The sequence below is a fragment of the Eptatretus burgeri genome, chromosome 4 (genome assembly GCF_056783735.1).
Source record: "Eptatretus burgeri isolate ZD-2024b chromosome 4, Ebu_testis_v1, whole genome shotgun sequence".
Taxonomy (NCBI): Eukaryota; Metazoa; Chordata; class Myxini; order Myxiniformes; family Myxinidae; genus Eptatretus; species Eptatretus burgeri.
The window spans coordinates 136,654,302-136,680,196 of record NC_140964.1 but is presented as its reverse complement, the minus strand read 5'-3'; the positions used below and the strand labels follow the sequence as shown (position 1 = coordinate 136,680,196).

At 45.9% G+C, this 25,895-nt stretch overlaps 1 protein-coding gene across 3 annotated transcripts in view; it reads left to right on the top strand.

The window, feature by feature from the left end:
- The window catches only part of LOC147029196 (F-box/LRR-repeat protein 2-like), a 75,133-nt gene extending 49,571 nt beyond the window's left edge, over positions 1-25,562 (top strand). The window contains exons 6-15 of one of the 3 annotated variants that reach the window (XM_085880141.1): positions 305-373; positions 496-591; positions 1,274-1,400; positions 1,908-1,982; positions 2,121-2,251; positions 6,525-6,585; positions 14,148-14,192; positions 15,115-15,171; positions 17,859-18,071; positions 22,809-25,562. In XM_085880141.1, coding sequence (XP_085736267.1) covers positions 305-373; positions 496-591; positions 1,274-1,400; positions 1,908-1,982; positions 2,121-2,251; positions 6,525-6,585; positions 14,148-14,192; positions 15,115-15,171; positions 17,859-18,071; positions 22,809-22,916 — 982 coding nt within the window. In that variant the 3' untranslated portion in view covers positions 22,917-25,562. Of the gene's footprint in view, positions 1-304; positions 374-495; positions 592-1,273; positions 1,401-1,907; positions 1,983-2,120; positions 2,252-6,524; positions 6,586-14,147; positions 14,193-15,114; positions 15,172-17,858; positions 18,072-22,240; positions 22,781-22,808 lie in introns of those variants that run through there. The other 2 variants (XM_085880142.1, XM_085880140.1) reach the window with 2 other exon arrangements.
- The last annotated feature ends 333 nt before the right edge of the window (positions 25,563-25,895 follow it).

The window sequence follows — 25,895 nt, the reverse complement described above, 5'->3', positions numbered from 1 at the left end:
GGCCTGGTACCTTAACAGTAATGACATGATCTCTAATCTCTGCAATCACAGAAAGCTCAGTCCTCAAATTTTGTCAACAGCATTGAGAAACATTTGTACTTCCCATGCAACCTGATCGAGCTGATGGATAAAGTTGAACTTTGTTTGTTTTGGTATACCTTGGTGGCAGACATTCTCCTGTGTTGCTTTGTTGTATCAGTCTGGATGGTTTATTAGTGAATGAACAAAAGATTTTCTCGTAATAATGCAGATGGCGATGAATCCGCCTTTATTTGTGTCATCACTCCTCTCTTGTGTCGTGCAGAACATTTGCCCAAAACTGCAGGAACATTGAGACGCTGAGCTTGAATGGCTGCACTAAAATCACTGACAAGTGAGTCACGGCTATATTTCACTCATTCCACTGCTCTCCTGTGCTGGCTGGGTACCTATCCCATTGGCTATTTGCAGATGCTACACCTCACATGTCCTCCTTTTCTGTCCATCTCTTTGCAGTACCTGTGGCAGTTTGGGTAAGTTCTGCTCAAAGCTGCGCCATCTTGACCTGACCTCCTGCACGGTCATCACAAACTACTCCCTGAAGGCCTTGAGGTAAACTCGGAGGACATTGGGAATGTCTTTTGCGACCTATTTGCGGCGTCCTAACAAAATCCACCGACTTGATCTTTCATTTGTTGTGTGCCCTCTGATCGAGCAAGCGAAACTATTATCTGATATCCAGTTCCAGGATTCTTTTGCGAGTCGAACCATAGGACTTCCTTTGTTGCACCTGCTCATCCATGGGTTCAAGTGGCAGTATGTTGAGGGAGCATCGGAATTTTTTTTCCAATGCCACAGAGATTGCTCGAATGGCCTATCGGTTTCGCCAAGCGTCACTGATTCCATTTGGCGTTGCGTATCTACAGCTGATGTTTGTCCTTTGGATTTCGATGGGCACATTCTTGATTGCTCTTCATACATGTTCCAGCCATTTGAACACTGCAGCCAGCCCGAAACATATTTTTTGAAACGGGCAAGCGCACGAGGCCTTCCAGCCTGTGACGTTTTAGGTCGTTTATTGAGGTAGCAATATCAGATGTGGAATTCTTGCTCAGCACAAACCCAGCATGCGCTCCAAATATCAAATTCTTTCATCATGTATCTATTTGGTTTCCTGGCCCAGGTTGCTGCTATTTATTTTATCATCAACTTGAGGTTAAAAACTTTCCAGAAATGTATAACCTTGGTTTCGAATCAATCGTTTGATTCTCTTTGCCCCTCATTTCCGGCACAGTGAGGGATGCAAGAACCTGGAGCACCTGAATGTGTCATGGTGCGACCAAGTGACCGAGGATGGCATCACGGCGATGGTGCGCGAGTGCCCGAATCTCAAGGCCTTGCTGCTCAAGGGTTGCCTCCAGGCAAGACCCGGCACGGCCACTTTTTGTTCGGAAGTGCGTGCGGCTTGTATCCGTGGTGTGGGAAATTGCATGCTTCTGTCCGGAGATTCAAGAATCACCAGATAGAACCATAGTGCTGTCGAGGCTGGCTAGCTGACTGGCAAATATGAACGGTCGATATGGCATTTGGTCATGATATCGGCCTGACCCCTCATTGTTTAATAAGGTGAGCAAGGTAGTTTGATAACGCTTTCTTGGTTACAGGATGCTATAAATACTATAATTTGATAAACATTTTTTTATTTCAAAGCTGTCTATAGTTTCTATTGAAATGACAAACTAAATTTTGTGGTTCTCCAGGTAGTTGGTCACTCCCTCGTGGTGGTGGAACAGTGTTTGCGTTTAAGGGTCAGGGTCATCAGGCACACTTTTATTCCTGCATAGCAAGTGATGGACTTCAAGTACGTCCTCATTCGATGCACCCGCTACCCAAAGAAGATTAAAACAAATGATTTCTGCCCTTCACAGATGAATGATACTGCACTCAGACACATTGGCCGCTACTGTCCGGAGCTCAGCACGCTCAACCTGCAAAACTGCTCGGTAAAATTGGTGCTAATCCTGCTCCACCACTCACTACCATCACGATGTATGTTTTGTTTTTGAAACTCTAACCTGTTTCACTCCATCTCTAATCTGTCTCCCGACTCATTTTGATCTCCCATTGGTCCTTCCTTGAAGCGCGTCTCTGATGAAGGCCTCATTCCCGTTTGCCGGGGTTGTCACAAACTGCAGTCCATGTCTGTGTCGAGCTGTACCCTGCTCACCGATGCACTGCTGACCGCTTTGGGAAACAACTGCCTTCGGCTCAGGTGAGGACTTCATTCATTCACAGGTGCTTGTTTCATGTCCAAAGGCTTATGGCTTCATTTCCATTGAACATTTGGTAACAATGCTGTGTGTCGAGTCCAAAAGTAAAATTGAAAACTCAATTGTTTCCACAGTTTTGTCACAGTTCAGACTTTGGCTTTGTTTCGATGTCATCCTGTATTATTTTGTGCTTTCGTTCCACGAGAAACACCCGCTCCCTATGGGAGCTCTAGGGAGCCGGGGGATGGGAGGTTATGTGCATGTGTATGTGTATGTGTATGTGTGCAACATTCTGCACGGTTGAGTTACATTTGTATTCAGTCATTTTTGCCTTGATTATCAATTTTTCTCACTCAGTTAGGCGATGTTGTTTTAGGTTTGGTCCTGTTATCATCTTTCATGATTATAATTGTTCATATCATTATTATCATCATTATTATTTTGTAATAACGTTAATAATATTGTAATGCTATTATCATTATTGCCGACGAACAATTTTGAACGGAAAAATGTCCTCCGAAGGCGAAATGCTCGATGTCTTGCTTCTTCTTCACATCACAAACGGACAGCGTTTTTTTTTTCTTTTCTTTTCTTCTTCTGCTCTTTCCCTTCTTATTGATGCTCGTCATGTCCATACATTGTTAGCCCCCATTGGACTTCGTCCGAAACGGGGGCTGAAAGATTTGGTCTCTATTTTCGTGCGCATGTGTGCTTCTGCAACCACACCTCGGACATGTATGGACCGATTTTATTCGTACTTGGCACAAAGACAACGCAAAAATGATATACATCAACACATCATTTTGTTTCGTGGTGCGATCAAAGATGGCCGACGGCAGCCATTTTAGTTGTAAAAAAAAAAAAACACCCGATGTTGAGCACGTCCACAGCCATTTCTCAGACACGCATTTTCCGATGTTGTTCAAACTTGGCACCTTGATAACGAATGATGGCTTACATATGCACATCATTTATTTTTGAGATCAGATCAAAAATGGCCGATGGTGGCAATTTTTTTTTACTTAAACGTTTCCCAATCATTTAACTAAACATGCATGGTCTAATTTTGTTCAAACTTGACATAAACACAGTACATGATGGCATACATGTGCCCCTCACTTTATTTTGCGATCTGTTAAAAGTTGGCTGACTGGTATGCTGGTGGTCATTTTAGTTTTTTTTTTTTAATAACCCAGTGTTAAACATGTTTTTTTTGCCATGTAACAAGAAAGACGTCATTGTCGTGACCTGATGTGCAAATTATCTTCAAATTTCAAGGCAATCAGATGAAAATTGATGTTCTTATAAATCTGACCGAAGTTGTTGACCTTTGGCTTATGTTGACCTTTTGACCTCAAAATGTACAAGTAGTGGTACATTCAAAGTACACTGCCCCCATGAAAAAAAATAAATTATAACAATCCTCCGGCGCCTGGCGATGCCACCTTGCAGCACATCGAGTCGGAATTGGGAGGAAGCAATGTACAATAATAGATTAATTGCAATAATTAAAAGAAATAAATAATAATCATTAAATAATTAATTTCTCAATCATTTGCCAAATAGCAGACCTAAACCACCACTGTTTCATCCGAATCTGTAACTTTTTGAAAATTAAATAATTAGTCCAAAAATGAATATAATTAACGAATTGATTGATTAACAAAAAAATCCAAAATACCATTTATAGCCAAATCACTTGGTCATTGTCACGTCCAAATATCAGCTTCCTCGGTCAAAATATGCCTGAGATATTGCCAGCGTGAGAAATAAACGAGATAAGCAATTAATAAATTGATAATAATTAAGTAAGTAATCAATAAGTGCAAAATACTCTTTATAGCCAAATCACTTGGTCATTGTCACGTCCAAATATCAGCTTTCTCGCTCAAATGGTGCCTGAGATATTGCCAAGATGAGAAATAAACGAGATAAGCAATTAATAAATAGATAATAATTAAGTATTTAATCAATTAATTGATTAATCAAAAATACTCTATCGCCAAATCACTTGATCGCTGTCAAGTCCAAATATCAGCTTCCGAGCTCATATGGTGCCTGAGATATTGCCAGGATGGGAAATATAATAATTAAGTCATAATGCAATTAATTGCTTCATCAAACCAGAAAGTTGGTGTCAAAGCCACCCAATGCTCGCCTGTTTATACATTTATCGTTTTTAAAAGACTAGTCTAATCATATTTTTTATAAAGCATTGCAGTGAAGTCTGATCCAAATAATTTTAAAGCAATATATGTATTTGTTTCTTGTAATCAGTAAAAAATAGTGTGGTAGATAAAAACATTAGAAAGGAAAAAACTTTAACGTTGATGTGCTACCAAAAAGTTAAGTTCAAAACAGGTCAAAAATTTTAAAAATTGAAATTATTTTTTTTTTATTTCAAATTCACTACACCAATAGTATACCCCAAAGGAAGCTCCATGCCAAATATCAGCATCCTAGTACACATATTAAATGAATGGCAAGCTTCGAAATAACTTGCACCAAAAACTTTAACGTTGATGTGCTACAAAAAAGTTAAGTTCAAATCAAGTCAAAAATTTAAAAAATTTGAAATTATTTTTAAATTCCAACTTCACGACATCAATCATATACCCCAAAGGAACCTCCATGCCAAATATCAGCATCCGAGTACACATATTAAATGAATGGCAAGTTTCGAAATAACTTGTACCAAAAACTTTAACGTTGATGTGCTACAAAAAAGTTAAGTTCAAAACAGGTCAAAATTTTTTTAAAAATTGAATTTTTTTTTTCTATTTCAACTTCACTACACCAATAATATACCCCGAAGGAACCTCCATGCCAAATATCAGCATCCTAGTACACATATTAAATGAATGGCAAGCTTCTAAAAAATAACTTGCACCAAAAACTTTAACATTTTCACGCTCACGCCGGGGGTATCGCTATAGCTCTCTGTTCTTCGAACAGGTGAGCTAAAGATAAAAAAATAGCGTTTTTGCCAAATCATATCTTCACTTTTCTCCCCAAATTCAGCTTCCTAGATCCCTCCATCCATTTGTGGGTAGTTGCCGTTCCTCCTGTTCGGGTTTAATCAAAACACAGCAAGTTGAACTTCACAAACATTTTGCATTGTCTGTCTGTGACGATCAATGAGGACGTCGAATGAAATAAAACAAAAAGGATCTTTTATAACACGTAATTGTTGTAGTTGTTATTGTAGTTTGTGTGCTCCTGCCATGTCTTTCGAACGGGTTCCTGTTGTTATAAAATAATAAGTTTTACCGTTTAAACCGCGACATTAAAGCTCGAGGTCCCGCTTATTCTTCATCGATCCAGGGAAATGGGCTTTGAAAAGGGACATCCTTAAGATTAAACAGACACAGATTTATGTTTCAACTAAATCGATTATTCCCTTTCCAAAGGCACCATATATATATATATATATATATATTTTTTTTTTTTAGCTCACCTGGACTTCAGTCAGGTGAGTTTATGCGATTGAGCAGTGTCTCTCGGTCAGTAAACACTTCAGTCATCGCTTGAATCAAACACACGATTTTGATGAGACTTGACTACAACCTTCATCACCCATGACATACCAAAGCGTAGTGACTGCATAAAAATCTGCACTCATTAAAGGGGTTTACTGGGGGGTCTTGTCCCCCCCCCCAAAAAAGGTATTTGCTCTCTTCTCCAAAACTACACGCAATTTCGATGAAACTTGACCACAGCCCCCATCACCCATGATGTACCAAAGTTTGCTCACGGCATAAAAAAAAACATCAGGGTCTGAGGGGTCTGTGGAGGGGGGGGTGCGGTGGGTGGAAGTTAAGGGACTGTTACTCCTGATCCAGATGAGCTTCAGCACGTACAATCCTATTTTTTATTCTCCAATAGCAGGAACCATTTAGAATGAAGCGACGCACGCACGCATGCACGCACGCACGCACAAAGACTTTGAGGACTTTATTCAGTGGTCAAGGCTCATTCAAACTTTAGTTGGTTCTCTTTATTTTATTTCCTCACTCTGTGCAAAAAATGTTGGACAGTCTTTGATTCTGACTTGGGCCTAATGAGGCTTTTGTACTCATCTTAATGCTGAGCCTTTGTCGTGCACACAGTTGAATTTGACAGTTGAGTGAATGCTGCATCTCACTCACAATGTCAAGTGCAGCAAACGGGTCGTAATGATCACACCAATCGGTGAAGAAAGGACCAAAGAATAAAAGGTTTATGGTGCATTCACCATGCCTAATTTGAATGTGGTTTGTCTGTTGTTCTGTGCAGGATCCTGGAGGTGGCTGGTTGCTCGCAGCTCTCTGATGCAGGTTTTCAGGTTCTGGCAAGGGTAAGTCGTGAGTGCTACGTTTTGTAGGTATCAATTGAGTAGTTATGTCAGAGTAAGGGCACACCGAGCTCCAGCTGTACGATCCATAGTTGAGCCACCATCAGTCAGACAACGTTGATGCAGATTCGTTCATTGTCGACAACTTTTACCTGCGCTTGATGCAAGTTGCACTTAACAGTGGGGAATCTATGACGAGTCATGAAGCAGTTATGGATTTGGGGAAACAAAGTGTTGGGGTTGGGGTATAAGTGGGGGCCGAAATACAATAACGTATCAATTTCCTGCGAATTGCACCCAAAATCTCGTATTTATTTGAAGTTACCATCATTAATTTTGTTTGTACGTCGAGGAATCGAACAAAGTGAACTCCACGAAGTTGTAATTTCAGCTTGTCAAAAGTTCAATGACCGCTCTTATCACATCCGTGGACGATGTCACTCGGTTATGATGATCCTTTGATACATACAATAGTCTTACTGACAAAGAAGTTAAGTGTCTAACAACTTCTCAATGTAGAAAAGCAGTTGGCCCATGCTGGCGATTTTATTTGGAGATTAATTTCATTCGGAAACCTAAGGCCCCCTGGTCCTTCAATGATGAACGTGGGATTTGGTTGGTAGGATGTCCTCGACATGGAGGTACGCACACTCACCTCTCAGCTGTCTCACCTGGGTTTGTATCCCGACCCAGCTACAAACTGTCATCCCAGTGTTTCATAGGCAGGGTGATTCATCAACGTGTATGTGTCGTCCCTCGGATGGACGTTAAACTGGCGTTTCGTCTGCTGACATTACTTTGTGGACGTTAAAGGTCCCACTGTGTCCTTCATCAAGAGTAGGTGAGCTATCACTGGCACCCGAAACAAAATTCCTGCCCGAACCTACAGGACATCAGCCACACTGTCGCACTCCCAGCAACGATGCAAACCAGCAGCCACAGGCTGCACACAGAATCCCATGAGTGATGTGAGGTTTCACATTGATTGGTTTTTCAGCATTTCTGGAGATGTTTTTAATTTGTTCGAGAGAAAAACGAAATGGAATACCAAGGTGGCCGCCAAGCCTTTCGACCGATCAGGTTAATTTAAGGATATGCGTCTGAGTACGAGGAACAATCGCGTGAAGTTTCAAGTTAGTCGGTGCAAGCGGTCTCCAAGAAATGGGACTGACAGAACTTTATAAGAAGAAAAAGAATCATTGGCCCAGTCGCACAAGTGCATGAATTTAAACCGAGAAAAAGAAAAAAATGTTGAAAGCTAATTTATTCATTTTTTTTTCAGGAAAGTTGCTTTGATGTCGACCTAACACCGTGGAGTAAAGTCCCCAACAATCCCACTTGAGGAAAACTTAGAATCCAAGATGGCCACTCACAATTTGTGAATGTCAGGAAAACAATACAAGAGCCATAACTTTGTTATCACTTGTCATAGGAAGATGATTTTGAGGTCTCGACTGATTTTTTGGGGGTATGGGGAATTCAAAGGAACCCTCATAATTTCAATTTGAGGATTACATTTGTGGTATAATTTGGAAAATCAAACAAGATATTGTCGCGGAGGTGGCCGGCCCAGGTTAACTCCCCGACCCAAGTTGTGGTGCCGGGCGGTTAACACAGACACAGCCCCCCAGGACTGCCGAGCGGTTCCTTATTATAGGAGGCGGACACGTTGATCCTCGGAGATTTTAACACGTGCTCTAAGGGCATGGCGGAGGACAACGGCGGACGGGCGGAGGAGCACGGGGAATGGAACGGATGCACAGATACAGGTCAGGTCAGGTATGGGAGCATGTGCCAGAACAGCACGTCGCTGCGTCCACTTTCCGCCGGTACTCCAGGGGCCTCCGTCTGACCATCCCCCAGGCAGATGCCAGGCCCATCCCCATCTCCTTGAGATGATGGTCAACCTGTTGCAACCATGAGGCACGTGGTCGACCCACTGGCCTCCTCCACTCATGAGACTCCCTCGCTGAGAGAATCTGGTGAGCAGGATCAGAGTCAGGAAAACGAGCCACATGTCCATACAGCCGCAACTGATGCTCACGCACTATGCAGGTAACAAATCTCATCCGAGTCTCTCTCAGCAACCGCTCGTTGGACACAAAATCCGACCAGCGATAGCCAAGGATTCTCCGAAGACACCTGGTACCAAAGGAATTAAGTCTCCGTCTCAGATCCTTGGTCAGTGTCCAAGTCTCGCACCCATAGAGCAAGACTGGAAGTACCAAGGACCTGAAGACTCGGACTTTCGTCCTCCCGCACAAGTACCGGCAGCGCCACACCCCATGATCCAGTGAATCCATGACTCCCCAGGCCCGACCCAGACGTCTATTGACCTCTGACTCGCAACCAGCAGAGACATGAATTTCACTGCCAAGGTAAGTGAATCTCTCCACGACCTCAACATCCTCACCACAAACAGACACAGACAGGACAGCAGCATCCAAGATGTCACCGAAAGCCTGGATCTTAGTTTTGACCCAAGAAACCCGAAATCCCAACGGCTCCGACTCCTCATTCAGCACCTCGAGGGCCCCCAAGAGGATGTCTAAAGTCTCCGCAAAGATGACTGCATCATCTGCAAAATCAAGGTCCGAGATCTTGACATTCCCAAACGACGCACCGCAACTTGATCTCTCCGACATCCTCCCTAGAATCCAGTCCATACAAGTGCTGAAAAGTGTGGGGGCAAGTACACATCCCTGACGAACTCCAGTAACAACTGGAAATAAGTCAGAGATGGTACCACCACACTTCACAGCACTCTCAGTACCAGAGTAGAGTTCAGACATCAGATCGATCAGGTTCGGTGGCACCCCACGAAGACCAAGAATCCTCCAGAGGACATCCCGATTCACTGAATCGAACGCTTTACAGAGATCAACATAAGCTGCAAGCAGCCACTGCCGAAACTCTCGTCTGCGTTCGGTGAGGACACGAAGTGCAAGGATACGGTCAATCGTTGACCTCTTTGGTGTAAAGCCTGACTGCTCTGGACGCTGGTGCTCAAGCAGATGGTGGCGAACCCTATCGAGAATTATCCGAGCAAAGACCTTGCCCGGCACTGAGAGCAGCGTCACCCCTCGGTAGTTGTTGCAATCTTGGCGATCACCCTTCCCTTTCCAGAGAGGGACAACAAGGCCCCTCTTCCAGTCAGTTGGGATGATGCCTGTGTTCCAGGCAGAGCACAAAACTGCATGCAACGACACGAGTGCAGCATTTCCACCAGCCTTGAGAAGTTCGGCATGGATGCCACAGATCCCTGGAGCTTTTCCCCGTTTCAACTGGTTCACCGCAGCCCGTGTTTCCACAAGCGAAGGTGGACCACAGTTGATTCGAGGGTCAGCAACAGGGATTGTAACACCCTTGACGTCCAACTCGACAGTTGGGGGATCAGCCTGGTACAACCGCTCAAAGTAACCGGCCCAGCGGGCCTTCACTTCAGACTCCTCTGTCAAGACCCTACCACTCTCTGCTCGAACTGTAGTGCTCCGAGGGATGGGCTTGGATGAACGCAATGCGCGAATTCCCCTGTAAGCGGGACGAGAATCACCTGTCCACAGGTGAAGCTCTACCCCTCACAGATTCCTCGCACATAGGCCTCCTTGTCCACCCTCAGTGCACGTACAGTTTTACGCCTCAGCTCCCTGAACAGCTCAGATCTGCCATTCAGCCTGGCCCTGCGACTCTGGTCAATGGGATCCAGTGTCCCTTGAGAGACAAAATTCTTCTTTGCCCTGCGGTGAGCTCCAAGGCATCCACCGGCAACATCAAGGACGGTGGTCTTGAAGGCGCTCCACAACTCTTCAGGACCCCCCAAAGCACCCAGACCCCCCAAGTGTCCACTCAGCCTGTTCGCAAACTCCTCAGCTACTCTCTCATCCCTGAGCTTGGCAACATCCAGCCTCGGCTGGGATGGTACCATTCTCCAGAATTTAAGGTGCAGCTTTAGAGTTGCTACAACAAGCCTGTGGTCAGTATTGAGGAACTGAGCACTCCGGTAGACCCTGCAGTTCTGGATCATCCTCCAACGACCGTCAATGAGGACATGGTCAATCTCCTTTGCCACACCGCCAGCGTTGGAATACCAAGTCCAGCGATGAGCTTGTGGGCGCTGAAACCATGAACCAGCCACCCTAAGTTCATGACTTCTTGCAAAGTCAAGGAACTTAGTGCCATTCTGGTTCATAGTTCCTGACCCATGGGGACCAACACACACCTCATAACCATCCCTATCAGTTCCAGTCGATGCATTGAAATCCCCCAAGACCAGAAGTGTATCTCGTCTGGGGCACTGATCAACCACAGACTCGAGTGTGGCATAGAATGCATCCTTCACGGTGAGATCACTCGCCTCAGTCGGAGCATAAACAGAGACCAGGGAAATGACACCTGAGGAGTGACGAATCCTTAATCTCATAATACGCTCATTGACCGGTGTTACCTCAATTATCATTGGGGTCAGCTTATTGGACACAGCTACAGCAACTCCTTGGGTATGGTAACCATCAGAGCGACCAGACCAATAGTAGGTGTAACCATCCACCATTATCTCGCCGCAATCCGGTCTCCGAACCTCAGAGAGAGCTGCAATCCCGATGTCCAAACGCTTGAGCTCAGATGATAACAGAGACAGGTGATCATCCTCTCTTAGGGATAGGACATTCCAGGCACCCACCCGAAGGGACCGCCTCAGGTTAACCCAAGGAGACCGCCGTCTGGTGGACGACACCTCAGCACCACTCCGACACACTCTCCCGCAATCTGACCCAGGGATGTTACCCCGTGATTTCCCTCCTACAAAGATTGGGGGTCCCGAAGGCTTTGCCCCAATCCCGTCATCCGGTGAGCTGCCCTGCGAAGGGAAGCTGCACAGGAGGTACTCCCACGGAGTGGGTTTTCAGATTTTTTTGCGTTTTTGCGTTTTGCGGAATGAAGGGTTTTACGGTGGCCGGAGTGCAAATCCTGCCACCAACCTCCTAATAAGGAGTGACCCAACTGCAGGAGGACGTCCGCAGACACAGTTGGGCACTAGATATGGATGGCCGTTGGCTCACAAGGAGCTCCTCCGCCCTTTGACGTATGCACAGATACGACCTCTTAAAAGGAATACATTTAATGAACATAAACAAATATTTAGAAAAGGAAGATAATTTCAAAAGGAAATGATAATAATATGAAATAAATCAATGCGACGGTCGAGGCCTCGTACACAGACTCAAATACAGACCAAGGTGACGCAAAATGAAAAGAAAAACCTTCTCTCCAAACTATTCCTTTTGCTTAGCTTGGCCCAGAGCTGATCCTTGTGGAACTGGAATTGAGGTGCTTCTCTCGTAGCGGGACGAACGCACACCAGGAAACCCGCGAGCAGCACTCCACATAAAGGCTCAAAGCCCCAGTATAATGGCTTCGGGTGCTCTGATTGTCCTCATCGACCCGACCACAAGCAAAAAGCCAGCATCTTACTTCACCACGTGAGCCAAACCACCTCAACGCTAATTCAATCGTCGTGTCGTCCTTTTCGGTGTGCGCTCAACCTCCGCTCTCGCATCTCCAAACAATGCACCTCGTCCCTCCCTGTGTGCGGTCTTCCGCCTATCTCCTCTGTCCTATCTATCCTATCTATCTTCCCCTCCGAGGCGTGGCCTGCTCGCACCAAACCTGGGATGGCGGGGCTTCTCCTGCTCGGCGAGCTTCTAATGTCACGCCCACCAATCGACCCTCGGGGGCATAACTTCGATTGTTGTCAACCTTTGAAGGCGTGGCTTTCTGCCTGTTTGTTGCGGTTTCAGGGACGCCTTCCTCACCGTTACTGCCGATCTTGAAATATAAAAACACCGTGAAAAATCACAGAGGGCAATCACATTCTGGGGAACTTATTCTTACTCCCTCGGCTAATAAACACGACACCACCCCTCGTGTGGTGACGCATAACACCTAAGCTCACAGGTTCCCTAACTTAGTTACATGGAGATGCCTCCTACACGTCCACGGACCAAGCAAACTCTACACAATGCTATATTCCCTCTTATATTTTTCCATCTCCTCCCACAACCGTAACAATATCTTGAGTTATGCCAGACGCAGAAAATGGAACATGTAACAAACTAATGCCACCGGAAGATGTAACATACTCACTCAGTGGAAGACAACTCATTGCCCAACCATTGTTGCACTGTTGAGTATTCTCTGTAGGATTGGTACTTTGCAGTCGCTGAAGTTAGGGGCAAGCTTTCCAGTTGGAACTCAGATGAGTAGACTGCGGTTCTGCTGACTCGCCTCATGTACCGTATGTTACGCTTGTCGAGAGAGGTACACCAAACTGCCCCATCCAACTTTCGGAGAAATAGCTCACTTATGCATGCAACTTCAACATGAGTCGAGCCCGGCTGAGAAAATGGATTCAGAACCCCCCTCTTCCCCCTCAAGTCCTCCACTCCACGATCAAAAATGGTCAATTCCTTGTTTTTCTCCATGTTGCGGAGGGCTGAAACCATGTTGCAAACGGTAATGGCATGTATGAACACGAGATGGGCCTTCACTGTGGAACTGATGGATTTCTGGATTTCCTGAAAGCTGTAAACAGATCGTGTGTTGAGTCTGAAGAGCATATGCAGGTCCGTACCAGCTGTGGCCTGTACAGTGAGCATGACCAATAAATTTGTGTCAGTGGCTACGACCACAACAGGTCTGATTTGATCATCCACTGCAGTTGTCATTGCAGTTTGAGGAGTAAGGTAATCAGCATCTGCAGTGCTCTGCTTGCTTGCCGCACCATTGCCCTCGAACTTGGTGATGAACCTTTCTTTGTTCTTGCGGTTTGTCAAGAAAGCTTTGAGAGGCGTGGTCGTCGTCGTACGAAGCTCAAAGATGATGTCTGTAGAGGCATTCTGGGTTTGCTCGGTGTTGCTGCTCTGCTGCTTTGGTGGACATTGTGAAACCACATCGAAAACTATCATGGATTCAGGGCCATAAATGTTGAGAACATATGCCACGTATGTGTTGTACACCTGGTTATATGTGGCGTCATTTAGCCAAGGCACGCTCTGCATCAGATGACCTCCATCAAGGATGAATTGGCACTCTGGGGAATTTCCAGATGAACGTTCACCTTTGATTTCAAGATGTTTGTGAGGGCACGTTTGGTGTTCTTGTGCATTATCCCTTTGTCAAATAGAGATGGAGGCCGCCTCCCGAACTCGAAGCACAGATACTCAAAGCACAAAGCGCACAGGGTTCGAGGGTTACGTTCCTGGAAAACCTCACAAATCAGGAATTTGTGACTATGGATACCTTGTTTAATGGGAAAAAGGGGGTTAGGTTCTTGGGTCAGATTGAACATGGGGGGGGGGGTCTCAAATAAATAGGGGGGATTTACGAGCCTCTCAAACCTGATTGGTGGACCAATGTCTGCCCTCATGCTTTCATCGACCCTGAACATATTTGTTGCATTTTCAAACTTCGTTTAAAGCTTCACACACACCCAATTGCCAACCAGCTATTTGGCGTTCGTCGACAAGGCCATGACTTTTTGCGTGTTGCCGTTGTGTGCGTGCATTTAGAATTGTCACGAGCTGGAGAAAATGGATCTCGAGGAATGTATCCAGGTACGTTGAGATTTGGAAATGTGCTATTTGGGCACCGAAAGGTTTTATGCATCACGTGATGTACTCACGTGATATCGTTTTCAAATGTTTATGATGAGCCATCGGTGTTGTGGTTTAGAATTTTTTTCAAAACTTGTGTGCTCGGCGCTCAGGTTTGTTATGCTCAATTGAGATCGGTCTGGACTTTGTCAGTCGAAGATTTCTGAAGAAGCTGTGGATTGATATTTTCCACTGTGAATATACAAATCTGCAAACATCAACTCCGTATCCAAGAAAAGTTTAAAAAAAAAAAAAAAAAATATATATATATATCATAAACATTCACTTCAATCCAGGCCCATGTGCTTGCTTCCATTTATGAGCGGTTAAAGCAACATGAGCGAAGGTTTTGTGTGGGGATAGGGGGAGACGGAGAGAATATGTGATGAGGGGGGAGAAGTTTCCTTCTGTATCCATCCTGTCCAACCCATTCCTTGTCCATGTTTATCTATATTTTTTCCTTCAACTCTGCTGTTGGTGTCCCCCCCTCCCCCCACCTCCAACTGCTCGTTTTGTCCCATTGCATCTTGATCCATTCAGTGTTCTCGCTCTTCCATGAGCAAGTTATCGGAGTACAGGCATGAGTCATGCCGATGCCAAGTTTCATTTCACAAGCGATATTTTACACTCTTTTTCAGACAAATTGAACCTTGGGCGCCCGGTGCTGCACCACAATTTTGCGGTGGGCGGTATAAGTCGCTCAGAGCTTCGTTTCTGAGTGAAACCAAGAGTGCAACACAATGAACCTTTTTTTTTTTTAATTCCATGAAATGCTCTTTAAATCGATTGATTAACTGAAACTTTCCCATCACTGAAGGCCTTGATATGATGTGCGGAGCGGTTCTATTCATTTTCCTTTTTCTCTCTCTCTCATTTCTTACAGATCACAGACTCCACGCTTTTGCAACTCTCTCTTCACTGCCCTCGGCTGCAAGTGCTGGTCAGAAAAAATGTCGATCATTGTGTTGCTGTTAATAATCATCCGTATCGGAGGGTGGTTTCAGGTCGTCGATCTGCCGTTTACATTGTCCAAAATTTGAAAGGAAAGTTTGAGGCAACCATGTTTTTCACGTATTTCCTGACTTTGCACGCGCATTTGTCTCACTCGTGCGGTGATACCCGACTCGGTGGTGTCATGGTTAGACGGTTCACCCTGAGTCTGGGAGGTCGGCGGTTTGAACCCCGGCCGAGTCGTTCCAAAGACTTCATTAATGGTACCCGCTGATAAATGGCACTTGCTTGATGCTCAGCATTTGAATGATAACCATAGGTTGGCAACCAGGTGTGATGAGGCTAATGGTCGGAAGTTCCGAGTAAGGGGACTTGTACTGTAAAACCCGAAAAGAGGAAGCACATCCATCGTTAAGGAAGATGCACCATCATTTCATGACATCTGCACCTGTATTCACACATTTATCCGTTTGAAATCTCGTTCATCTCCGGCAGCACTTGAGTGATCTGAGGAAATGAAAAACGAATGGTGGATGACGTGTGTGGAACATGGAGGGAATGGTAAACTATTCTCATTGCAATTGCCTTTTGTTCCACTGTGGGTTATATTTTGGAGACTTCGCGGTACTTGATTTCATTTCAGGTGTGAATGAAATGCTGGTTTCCAGCTCATTTGATGGCGAAACCTCCTTTAACCATGTGACCTTCTGCAGTTCCGTTTTGCTAATGATCACAACTGCTGCTTGTTTCACTCCAGGCAGAATCTCGAAATTGCCGTCTCCCACCGGGAGCTGTAATGTTGCACAAGAATTCGACATAACATGGAATAGTACAAATTATCCTCGTGACGTTTCAATATCCTGTCATGAACCACAATTGTGACCCTCCGAAACAACTCATTACCACCTTCTCATCGAACAACATCCTGTAGGTGGCTGCGAACTCCTAACACACAGGGAGTGGAGATTCCAGCTCGACCCCCCACCCCTCTCCCTTTGGATAAAACCTCCAACCTGACACTATCGTGCTTCTCTTCACTGCATTACCAACTGCTTTGTGCATTCTTGTATTTCCTGTTGCTCTGCCTGTTGGCTGTTATTTATTCTTCCATTTCTGCTTTTTTTTCATCATTTCATTTTTTTTTTTTTCTTTTTATACACTTGACCAACAGATACATGATGAAGGCAGTACACAACGCATGGAGAGGACAATTGTCGATATCATTGTGTTTCCTCACCATGTGTGATCTGACAAACTGAAATGGAGAAATTAACTGCTTGTGTGCTGCCAGCCACGATCGTGGCCTCGCGGGAACGTTCCACCGGCCACGATCGTAACCTCGCGGGAACATTCCACCGGCCACGATCGTAACCTCGCGGGAACGTTCCACCGGCCACGATCGTGGCCTCGCAGGAACGTTCCACCGGCCACGATCGTAACCTCGCGGGAACGTTCCACCGGCCACGATCGTAACCTCGCGGGAACGTTCCACCGGCCACGATCGTAACCTCGCGGGAACGTTCCACCGGCCACGATCGTAACCTCGCGGGAACGTTCCACCGGCCATGATCGTAACCTCGCAGGAACGTTCCACCGGCCACGATCGTGGCCTCGCGGGAACGTTCCACCAGCCACGATCGTAACCTCGCCGGAACGTTCCACCGGCCACGATCGTAACCTCGCAGGAACATTCCACCAGCCACGATCGTGGCCTCGCGGGAACGTTCCACCGGCCACGATCGTAACCTCGCAGGAACATTCCACCAGCCACGATCGTCACCTCACGGGAACGTTCCACCGGCCACGATCGTAACCTCGCAGGAACGTTCCACCGGCCATGATCGTGGCCTCGCGGGAACGTTCCACCGGCCAAGATCGTGGCCTCGCGGGAACGTTCCACCGGCCACGATCGTAACCTCGCAGGAACGTTCCACCGGCCATGATCGTGGCCTTGCCGGAACTTGCCGCCGGCTACGATCGTGGGTTGGCTTTAGAATTTCATAAACTGTTGGCTTGCATGTATCACTCATGAATGAGCTAAATGATTTTGGGCTATAAGTAAACCGATGGAAAGGAGAGGGGCTGTGTTCTGGAGAGAAATGAGCACTCAGGAACACACAAATGCATCATAATGTGAGAGGGGAGTGTCAGGCAGAGAAATTTGGCAGGGGGGGTCAGTGAGTGTACAAATGTTCAGTGGTGATTATGAGAGAGAGAGACCACATGGTGATCAGCTGCACTGTTGAAGTACTCAAGAGGAGAGCACGATATGACGATACAGGCAGTTGGTTCCGCAGGTGAGAGAAAAGGGAGGAGGAATGAAGGTGAGCATGATGATTGGACTCAGGGGGCGGGGGGGGGGGGAAGGTATTGATTGACATCGGGATGGAGGTGTGTCGAGTTACATGGTCTTCAAAAAGGAAATGGGAATTCATGAAAGATGTATGAAGTATTAAGCAAGTTCATCACTCGATTGTGTGATGTAAACATTTAAATTATTCATTCGTTTGTGTCCTTCCTGGCAGGTAACCGTTGTATAAGTCGGGATGTCTCAGAAGCCGTGGATTTTAAATGTATTCGTCGGCATCACTGTTGAGTATTCCTGTGGAACCAGGAAGCTTGTCTTGGGTTTTTATTTTATTTTATTTATTCCCCCCCCCTTCCTTGTACCTGCAGAGCTTGTCTCATTGTGAGCTTATCACCGACGAGGGAATCCAGCATCTGGGACACGGCGCGTGTGCACATGACCGTTTGCACGTTCTCGAGCTGGACAACTGCCCATTAGTGACGGACAGATCGCTGGAGCACCTTCAGGCCTGCACTTCACTCCAGCGTGTTGAGCTGTACGATTGCCAACAGATAACTCGTGCTGGCATCAAGAGGCTGCGGGTGTGTTTGGGGAGTGAGGATACTCGCGGCATACCCGAGGGGGAGGTTTGGTGATTACACAATAGATACATACGAAGGGCTTTCCATAGTTGCCCATTGTACGAGGGTCGTGTAAAAAGCAATGAAAACAAATTGATCGATTTGGATTCGATGTTTTATTCGAATGCAGATCATCTTCTTCTTCTTCTTTTTTTTTTGACAATCCCCAAGAGAAATTCCCATTGTGTTGAAACGGTACGTTTTCATACATCTCAAGGCCGCAGAATTTGATCCGCACTGTTGTTCACGTCGAGGTGCTTTGTGTGCCCTTTGGCCACTTCAACCTCCTGTGCCCGAAAATTATACTCTTCTTCTTTGGTCATCAGAGAATCCGATAAAAGATGATTCCATCTCCTGCAGGTATCGATTCCATCGGCTCACTTTTGATGGGAAGAAGGCTAACTGGTCAGTTTTGACACAGTTCTTATGAATCGGGCTCAACGTTGCTAATTTCTGTTGATGGAGGCAGGTGTCCCTCGGGAAATGACCTGGAAACGAGCATTCAAAAATCAGATGAACTATTACTCGTATGTACAAGTACAAGTTTATGTGGCAAGGGTGCCCGGAAGGCGTGCATGGTGTTGGTGTAATGTTTTCTGAGGAGTTTGTAGACAGTGTAGTGAGTGTGACGAGAGTGAGTGAAAGGTTGATGATGGTGAGAATCGTGATCGGAAAGCTCTTGGTGAACGTCATCTCGGGATATGCCCCGCAGGTCGGTCGAAGCGATGAAGAGAAGAACATGTTCTGGTGTGCGATGCAGAAGTTGATGGAAAATGTGAAAGATGAGGAAGTTGTTGTGGTTGGAGGAGACTTGAATGGACATGTGGGAAGGAGTCCAGACGGTTTTGAGGGAGTCCATGGGGGTTATGGATATGGTGTGAGAAATGGAGAAGGTGAAAGGATCTTGGAGTTTGCTGATGGAGCTGATTTGTTGATCTGTAATACTCAATTCCAGAAAGTGGATAATAAGCTTATTACATACACGTCAGGTAGGTCGACGACAACCATTGACTACCTGATGGTGCGTCAGCGAGATAGGGGAAACCTCCGGGACACAAAGGTGATCCCAGGGGAGGAGACTGTTTCGCAGCACCACCTGGTTGTCTGCGATATAAGGGTGAAAGGTGCGCGGAGAATTCGGCGGGTGAAGTACCAACCGAGGATGAAGGTGTGGAGGTTGAAAGAGGCGACAGTGAAGGAAGCATTAAGAGAGAGGCTGAGTATGGTTGAAGATGATGTGGTTGAGCTTGAAAGTGGTTGGATGTCAATGAAAGCTAGTCTATTGGGAGCCGTTGGTGAGGTATGTGGATGGACAAAAGGACCACCGAGGAACTCGGAAACATGGTGGTGGGATGATGAAGTTGGAAAGCCGATTGAAGAGAAGAGGAAGAAGTTCAAGGAATGGCAAAAGGCAAAGGATACGGTGGAAGAAGAGGCTGCACATGAAAGTTATAAGGAAGCCAAGAAGGCTGCAAAGAAAGAGGTTGCAAAGGCGCAGGAGGCCCATAGGAAAATGTTTGGAGAACGCTTGGATTCGGAGGAGGGTAAGGGAGCGGTATTCAGGATTGCAGAGCAGATAGCGAGAGAGAGATTTGATGTGACGGGGGTGAGTTGCTTGAAGGATGAAGTGGGACAAATTGTTGTGGATTCAGATGGAATTAAAGGAAGATGGAAGAGATGTATGGAAAGGCTGTTGAATGTAGAAAATGAATGGGATAGAAACATCGAGAGTAACCCAGTTTTAGGACCAGCAGAGAAGATAACTGAGAAGGAAGTTGAGGAAGCTATAAGAGCAATGAAGAGTAGAAAAGCAGGAGGGCCGACGGGAGTTGTGGGAGATATGTTGAAGGCAGCGGGAAGTTGGGGTGTGAAGAGAATGACAGAGATCTGTAATCTGATGGTGAAAGAAGGCCGCATTCCAGTGGATTGGGAACTGAGTACCCTCGTCCCTCTGTACAAGGGGAAAGGTGACCCTCTGGACTGTGGCTCCTATAGAGCAATAAAGTTATTGGAGCATGGAATGAAGGTATTGGAAAGGGTGTTGGAGAAGAGGATAAGGAAGAAGGTAAAGATTGACGAAATGCAGTTTGGATTTATGCCAGGAAGAGGAACGACAGATGCAATTTTTATTGTAAGGCAGTTGCAGGAGAAGTTCATGGAGAAGAGGAAGAAGTTGTTTTTTGGGTTTGTTGATCTGGAGAAAGCATTTGATAGGGTCCCACGCGAAGTAATGGCATGGGCATTGAGGAAGTTAGGAGTGGAGGAATGGTTGATCAGAGTAGTGATGGCCATGTACGAGAGAGCACGCACAGCTGTATGGACGAAGGATGGGAACAGTAGTGAGTTTGAGGTGAGGGTAGGAGTGCACCAGGGGTCGGTACTAAGTCCACTTCTATTTGTAGTTGTGATGGAGGTGCTGGCTCGGAGGGGAAAGGAGGGTTTACCGTGGGAGCTGCTGTATGCAGATGATCTGGTGTTGATTGCAGAGAGGATGGATGGACTGAAGGAGAAGATGAACAAGTGGAAGGAATGTATGGAGGCAAAAGGTTTGAAGGTGAATATCGGAAAGACGAAGGTGATGGCAAGTGGTAAAGCATGTGGTGAGGTGGAAAGGACTGGGAAGTGGCCGTGTGCTGTGTGCAGGAAGGGTGTCGGAGTGAACTCCATTCAGTGTACAATGTGTGCTGAATGGGTTCATCGAAAATGTAGTGGGGTGAGAGGGTCATTAACCAGTGTGGCAGCTACATTCAAGTGTAAGGTGTGCATCGAGGGAGCAGCAGATGAAGGAATTGTTGAGTTGGATCTTGGAGATGGTGTGAAGCTGGAAGGGGTGAAAACATTTTGCTATCTTGGAGACATGCTGAATGGAGAAGGTGGATCAGACTCTTCGACGGTTGCTAGAGTGAGATGTGCATGGAAGAAGTTTCGGGAACTGAGTGGCGTGCTGACAAAGAGGGGAGTGTCGTTGAAGCTGAAGGGAAAGGTGTATGCTTCATGTGTGAGGAGTACGATGATTTATGGGAGTGAGACATGGGTACTGAACATGGAGCAGCAACAAAGGCTGGAAAGGGTGGAAATGCGAATGGTTCGGTGGATGTGTGGAGTATCGTTGAGAGAGAGGAAGACAAATGATGACTTGCGGAAGATGATGGGAATAGAGCCTGTGATGGAGGTTGTGAAGAGAAACAGGTTGAGATGGTTGGGTCATGTGTTGAGGAAGGATGAAAGTGACTGGGTGAGAGGAGTGTTGGAAATGAGTGTGGTCGGAAGTAGAGGACGGGGAAGACCGAGAAAAACTTGGCTAAATGTGGTGGAAGAGGAAATGTGGGCAAGGGGATTAAGAAGGGGAGATGCACAAAACAGGGTAAAGTGGAGAAGATTGTCATGGGGCCCGCAAGGCTAACCCCCGCTTTAGAGGGGAAAATGGCCTTTAAATGCTTGTGTGTGTGTGTGTGTGTGTGTGTGTGTGTGTGTGTGTGTGTGTGTGTGTGTGTGTGTGTGTGTGTGTGTGTGTGTGTGTGTGTGTGTGTTACTCGTATGTCAATTGTCCGCCATCAGGACCAGTAACGGTGGAGAGGAGCTTGGAATTCCTCCACCTTGGCAGACGAGGGACGTTCACATCCTGTAGGATGGTTTTAGGGAGTGGGACCATTGGTTGCGTGCAATAAAAGAGGGATTTGGGACCTCAAGTGCCAAGACCGAGTTAAAGCATTCAGTGTTAGCATGAACAGTGTTCATTGTAACCCTGGTTATGGAGTGGGGGAGGGGTGGTTGTCGACCCACTAGCTGTCGACCAAAATGTGTGAGGTACGGAGCGGAAAAAAAGGGGGGGGAGGGTGGAGGGGTCGTCCCTGTACATTTGTGGCAAGGAAGTTTCTGTTTCCGGGTAGTGAAATTGGCAATGTGGCCTTGATCGTCATGGCTGGAGTGAAAAGTATTGTAAAACAGCAAATGTTTCACCATAACGTTTGTGAGGAGACAGCATGGCCACAATCACATATATGAGAGGGTTATAGAGAGGAAGAAAGAAAGAAAAAACATGAGAAAGAGAAAGATAACTTTGGTGTGGACAGCAATGATGGGTACTGTATTGTGCATGGATTGAAATGGATTATTTATTTATCTCCAAGCCTGAGCTGGATTTAAGGGACGGAGCAGAGAGTGAAGATGAGGATGAAAAGCGATCAGATCACGTCGAACAAAGCGGTGTTTTCGGCAGGCAGCGTGTCCAAGCGTACAAAGGCACGTGGGACATGTCTGTGCACTCATGGACACACGGACATTTCCCGATGATGCAGCAATCAGAAACAACAGGTTAGCACAATTTATCCGATTGGCAGCTCTGGCTTCTGGACGAGCGGAAGGACGTGCCCCTTACACTCGTTTGAAACAAGAAACGGAACTCGATTTGGGGAATTGTAATGAACTCGTGATGTTTGTAACAGGAAACGGATGTTATGATATGCACGGTTTATGCAGTTTAACGTTTGTTTTGTCTGTTCGGTAATATTTTTGTTATTATTTTGCCAAATACTGTTTTTAGTAATTTTGATGGAACATGACTAATCATATGTGCATCGGTCAATTTGTACTTGTACACAAAACTTTCTCATTCTAATTTCTACTAATCTTCCTTACTCTTCACCCCCCCCCCCTCATCTTTCTTTTTTCTTTATTTATTTACTACTTCATTTCTAGGCCCACCTGCCAGATATAAAGATTCACGCATACTTTGCTCCCAACACCCCTCCGCAAGCCAACCCTCAACCCCGTCCACGCATCTGCCGCTGCTGCCTCATCCTCTAACCATAATCGAAAGGATTGCAAGGAAGTCGAAGGGAAGGCCACGTGCTCCTGGTACTGACTGCCATCGCGATGCTGCGAGCAACCAAACCGTCACGTGACCGGGCGGTCGTACGCGTTGGATATTGTCGGCAGAGGCAGTGTTTTGGGATTTGGTTGACAGTGGATCACGACGCTTATTTCGATGCCCTTTCTTCTCAGAGTATGAAGCTTGGACTTTATTGTGAAACTTATTGCATCCTCCGGTCCCCATGCATCATCTTGATTGCAGTTCACAAGCCATGACGTTTGCCGTTTGTTTTGCTTGTTTAGGGCCTCGTCGGTTCTAATGCGAACACGAGTGTGGGTGTCGGCTTGCCAACGGCACAGAGGACTACAAGGCATCCAGAATTACTCGGATTGGGAATACATTTGGCACTGGAAATTTCTCGCGAGGACTTTTATTGATGTGCTGGAGGTTAAAAGGAAAGTCGGCTTGGCCCTTCGTTTGATCGTTTCCTCTTTTCCCCTCTTTATCCCCGTGCCTTGTGTTTTTTTTTTTCTTTGTGCACGTCTCTGTGCATCTGTCTGGCTCACCGTGATAATGCTCGAGAAACGGGAGATGACATGGTTTATTTACAGTCAAAAACAGATGGCATGGAGGAAGTTAAGGCAGGTGAAGGAAAGACGCCACGAGCACATTTACCTTATCTTGGAGGCTTTTCGAGTCCCGATGGACTATTCAAGGGAAGGGGTTTTGGGGATGGGTTGTAAACCTTTGGCCATGCTGTGTATCTTTTTCTTGAGAGTGAAATGTTCTACAGATCTAGATGTCTTCTGTTCAGTTTGCAGTGTTGAAAAATAAGTACCTTGTACACAGTAGATTTAAAGGTTTTTTTGGGGGGGGGGAGATGACCCAAGTTAGTATTCTGTTGTTTCGTGAATAATATGATTGTTATTTTACTGTACTGGTTATCTATTGTTGGTGAAGGTTTGTTCCATTGAAACTTTTTGCACTATAGGCCCTTTTCCTCATTTATCAAATTGCTCTGGTTATTATTCAATATTACCATGATGTCGATGGTGAGAACATCACGGGCACACAATTGGACGTCGTGACTCTGCGGCGTAAGTGTTACAGTGGAACTGTTGATCTTCAGAACAATGGTACAACATTTGGTTTGTGTAATGTTTTTGGATTTACAAAGTATGCCACACTTTGGACAACTTGTCTTCTCAGTCATTGTCACTTCGATTTTATTTGGGAGAGTGGGTGGGGGACACTGTTGCTGCTGTGAAAATTAGGTTTGAGTGTTGCACTTGTTTGTGACATGACTCTTCTGTACCCTGCTTTGATGCCTTTGTTCCGCTGCATTTTCACTTGCAAGTCGTGACATGATGTGGAGATTGCTCCAATCTAAAGCATGCTCATCTACGTTGGCCTCGAGGACGTCCTTCATCGTTAAAATGACATCTAAAAGTGGATGACGCATTTAAAACGTAACCCGAGCTGTGTTTTTTTTTCACGATTACTTGAGTATCCTAATACCGTCCTGATTTTTAGTGGGGCTGTGCTTCTTTGTGGCAGGTAAATGTTAAAGAAGGACTGTCGTGTCTCGGGATGTTGGCTTGTGGCGCTACCGTTTTACGATCCCATGCGGAGACACCAGCCTGATATATATATCTATATATATATATCCTTTTTCGAGTCACCATGGAACATTCTCCATCCTCAGAAAAGAAGAGGTGACAGAGAAAATGACCTGCACCGTTTCCCTGGAACTGCTCAGGACATGCTGGGTAAATGCACGTCCTGAACAAACCGGTGGATGGGCTCTCTTGGAAGTCCGAGCATTACTTGCAAGTGGAAATGCAACATTGCAGTTTGTTTTCTCCGTTCCTCAACCCACATTGTTTTGTAAAAGTTGATATTTTTCCCAGATCCCTTCTCGATATTGGAATCGGGATCGAGAAAACAGGACGAGCCTCACGACACGGCACCTCATCGATTTAAAGCTGTGCATGTTGCGGGTGCTTCTGTTGCCACAGATGTGTGCCATTCGGCATTTACACAATATCTATTTGCTGCGATGGCCTTTGTGAGGCCATTGTGTACTGTCTTGACTTTCACATTCCTTTACTTTCATTTATACGTGTCTGCATCTGTGCATACGGCTTTGTGTGCATATTCAAGTGGCTTTTGCACATGGGTGTCGGTGCTCAAGGTGGAGGTGAAGCGTTACACCGTACCGTACCGGAACGGCTACCGGCTGAGAGCAGGCCTTGCACAAACCACCGGGCTAAGTGCATAACTTGCCATGGATCTGCTTTACTCGAGGGCCAACGGTGTAAGCATGCCTCGATTGTTCGCCTGCTCCTGCTCCAATATGCTCTTTCCAAACGTTATTTACACCGCACCCGGTGGTGCCTCTTGTGTGGCATAACCTGCTTGCCTGTACATGCACCGTAAAAGAGACGCACGCCGCCCATTCACTTAGTGGCAAGTGTGACATTCGCCCACCACATGTTGCTGGTCACAGTTGACTTCATCTCCTCACCTGGCCTGCTGTACTTATGTGAATATGTTTTAACTTGCGCTGCTGTAAGTATAGATGGCTGTATGTATGTAAGCAGATTACAGAAATAAAATAAAGCGCTGTAAATTCTTAATGTGGGCTCTTGTGAGCATTGCCCTTGATTAACATGCTTTGCTCTGTTTCATTTTTTTCCCCATTTGAATGTTCCTTGGGTAGCCAAAAGTTTAACTCGCCAGTGGTGGAGATGGTCATAGGAAAGTATGCCGGTATAATTTGCAGTCTCGGTGAAAACCTAAAATGCGTTCATAATTTTATTTTGAAAGGAAACGAGGGGAATCTGTGCCACTAAATTGAATGTCATTGCATAAACGGTCCTTTCGAAGAGACATAGTGAGAGTGTGAGATTTGTGTGGATTGAAAGACATGTTCCACGTGTTGGACCAGTTTGTGATTTTATCCAGATCTG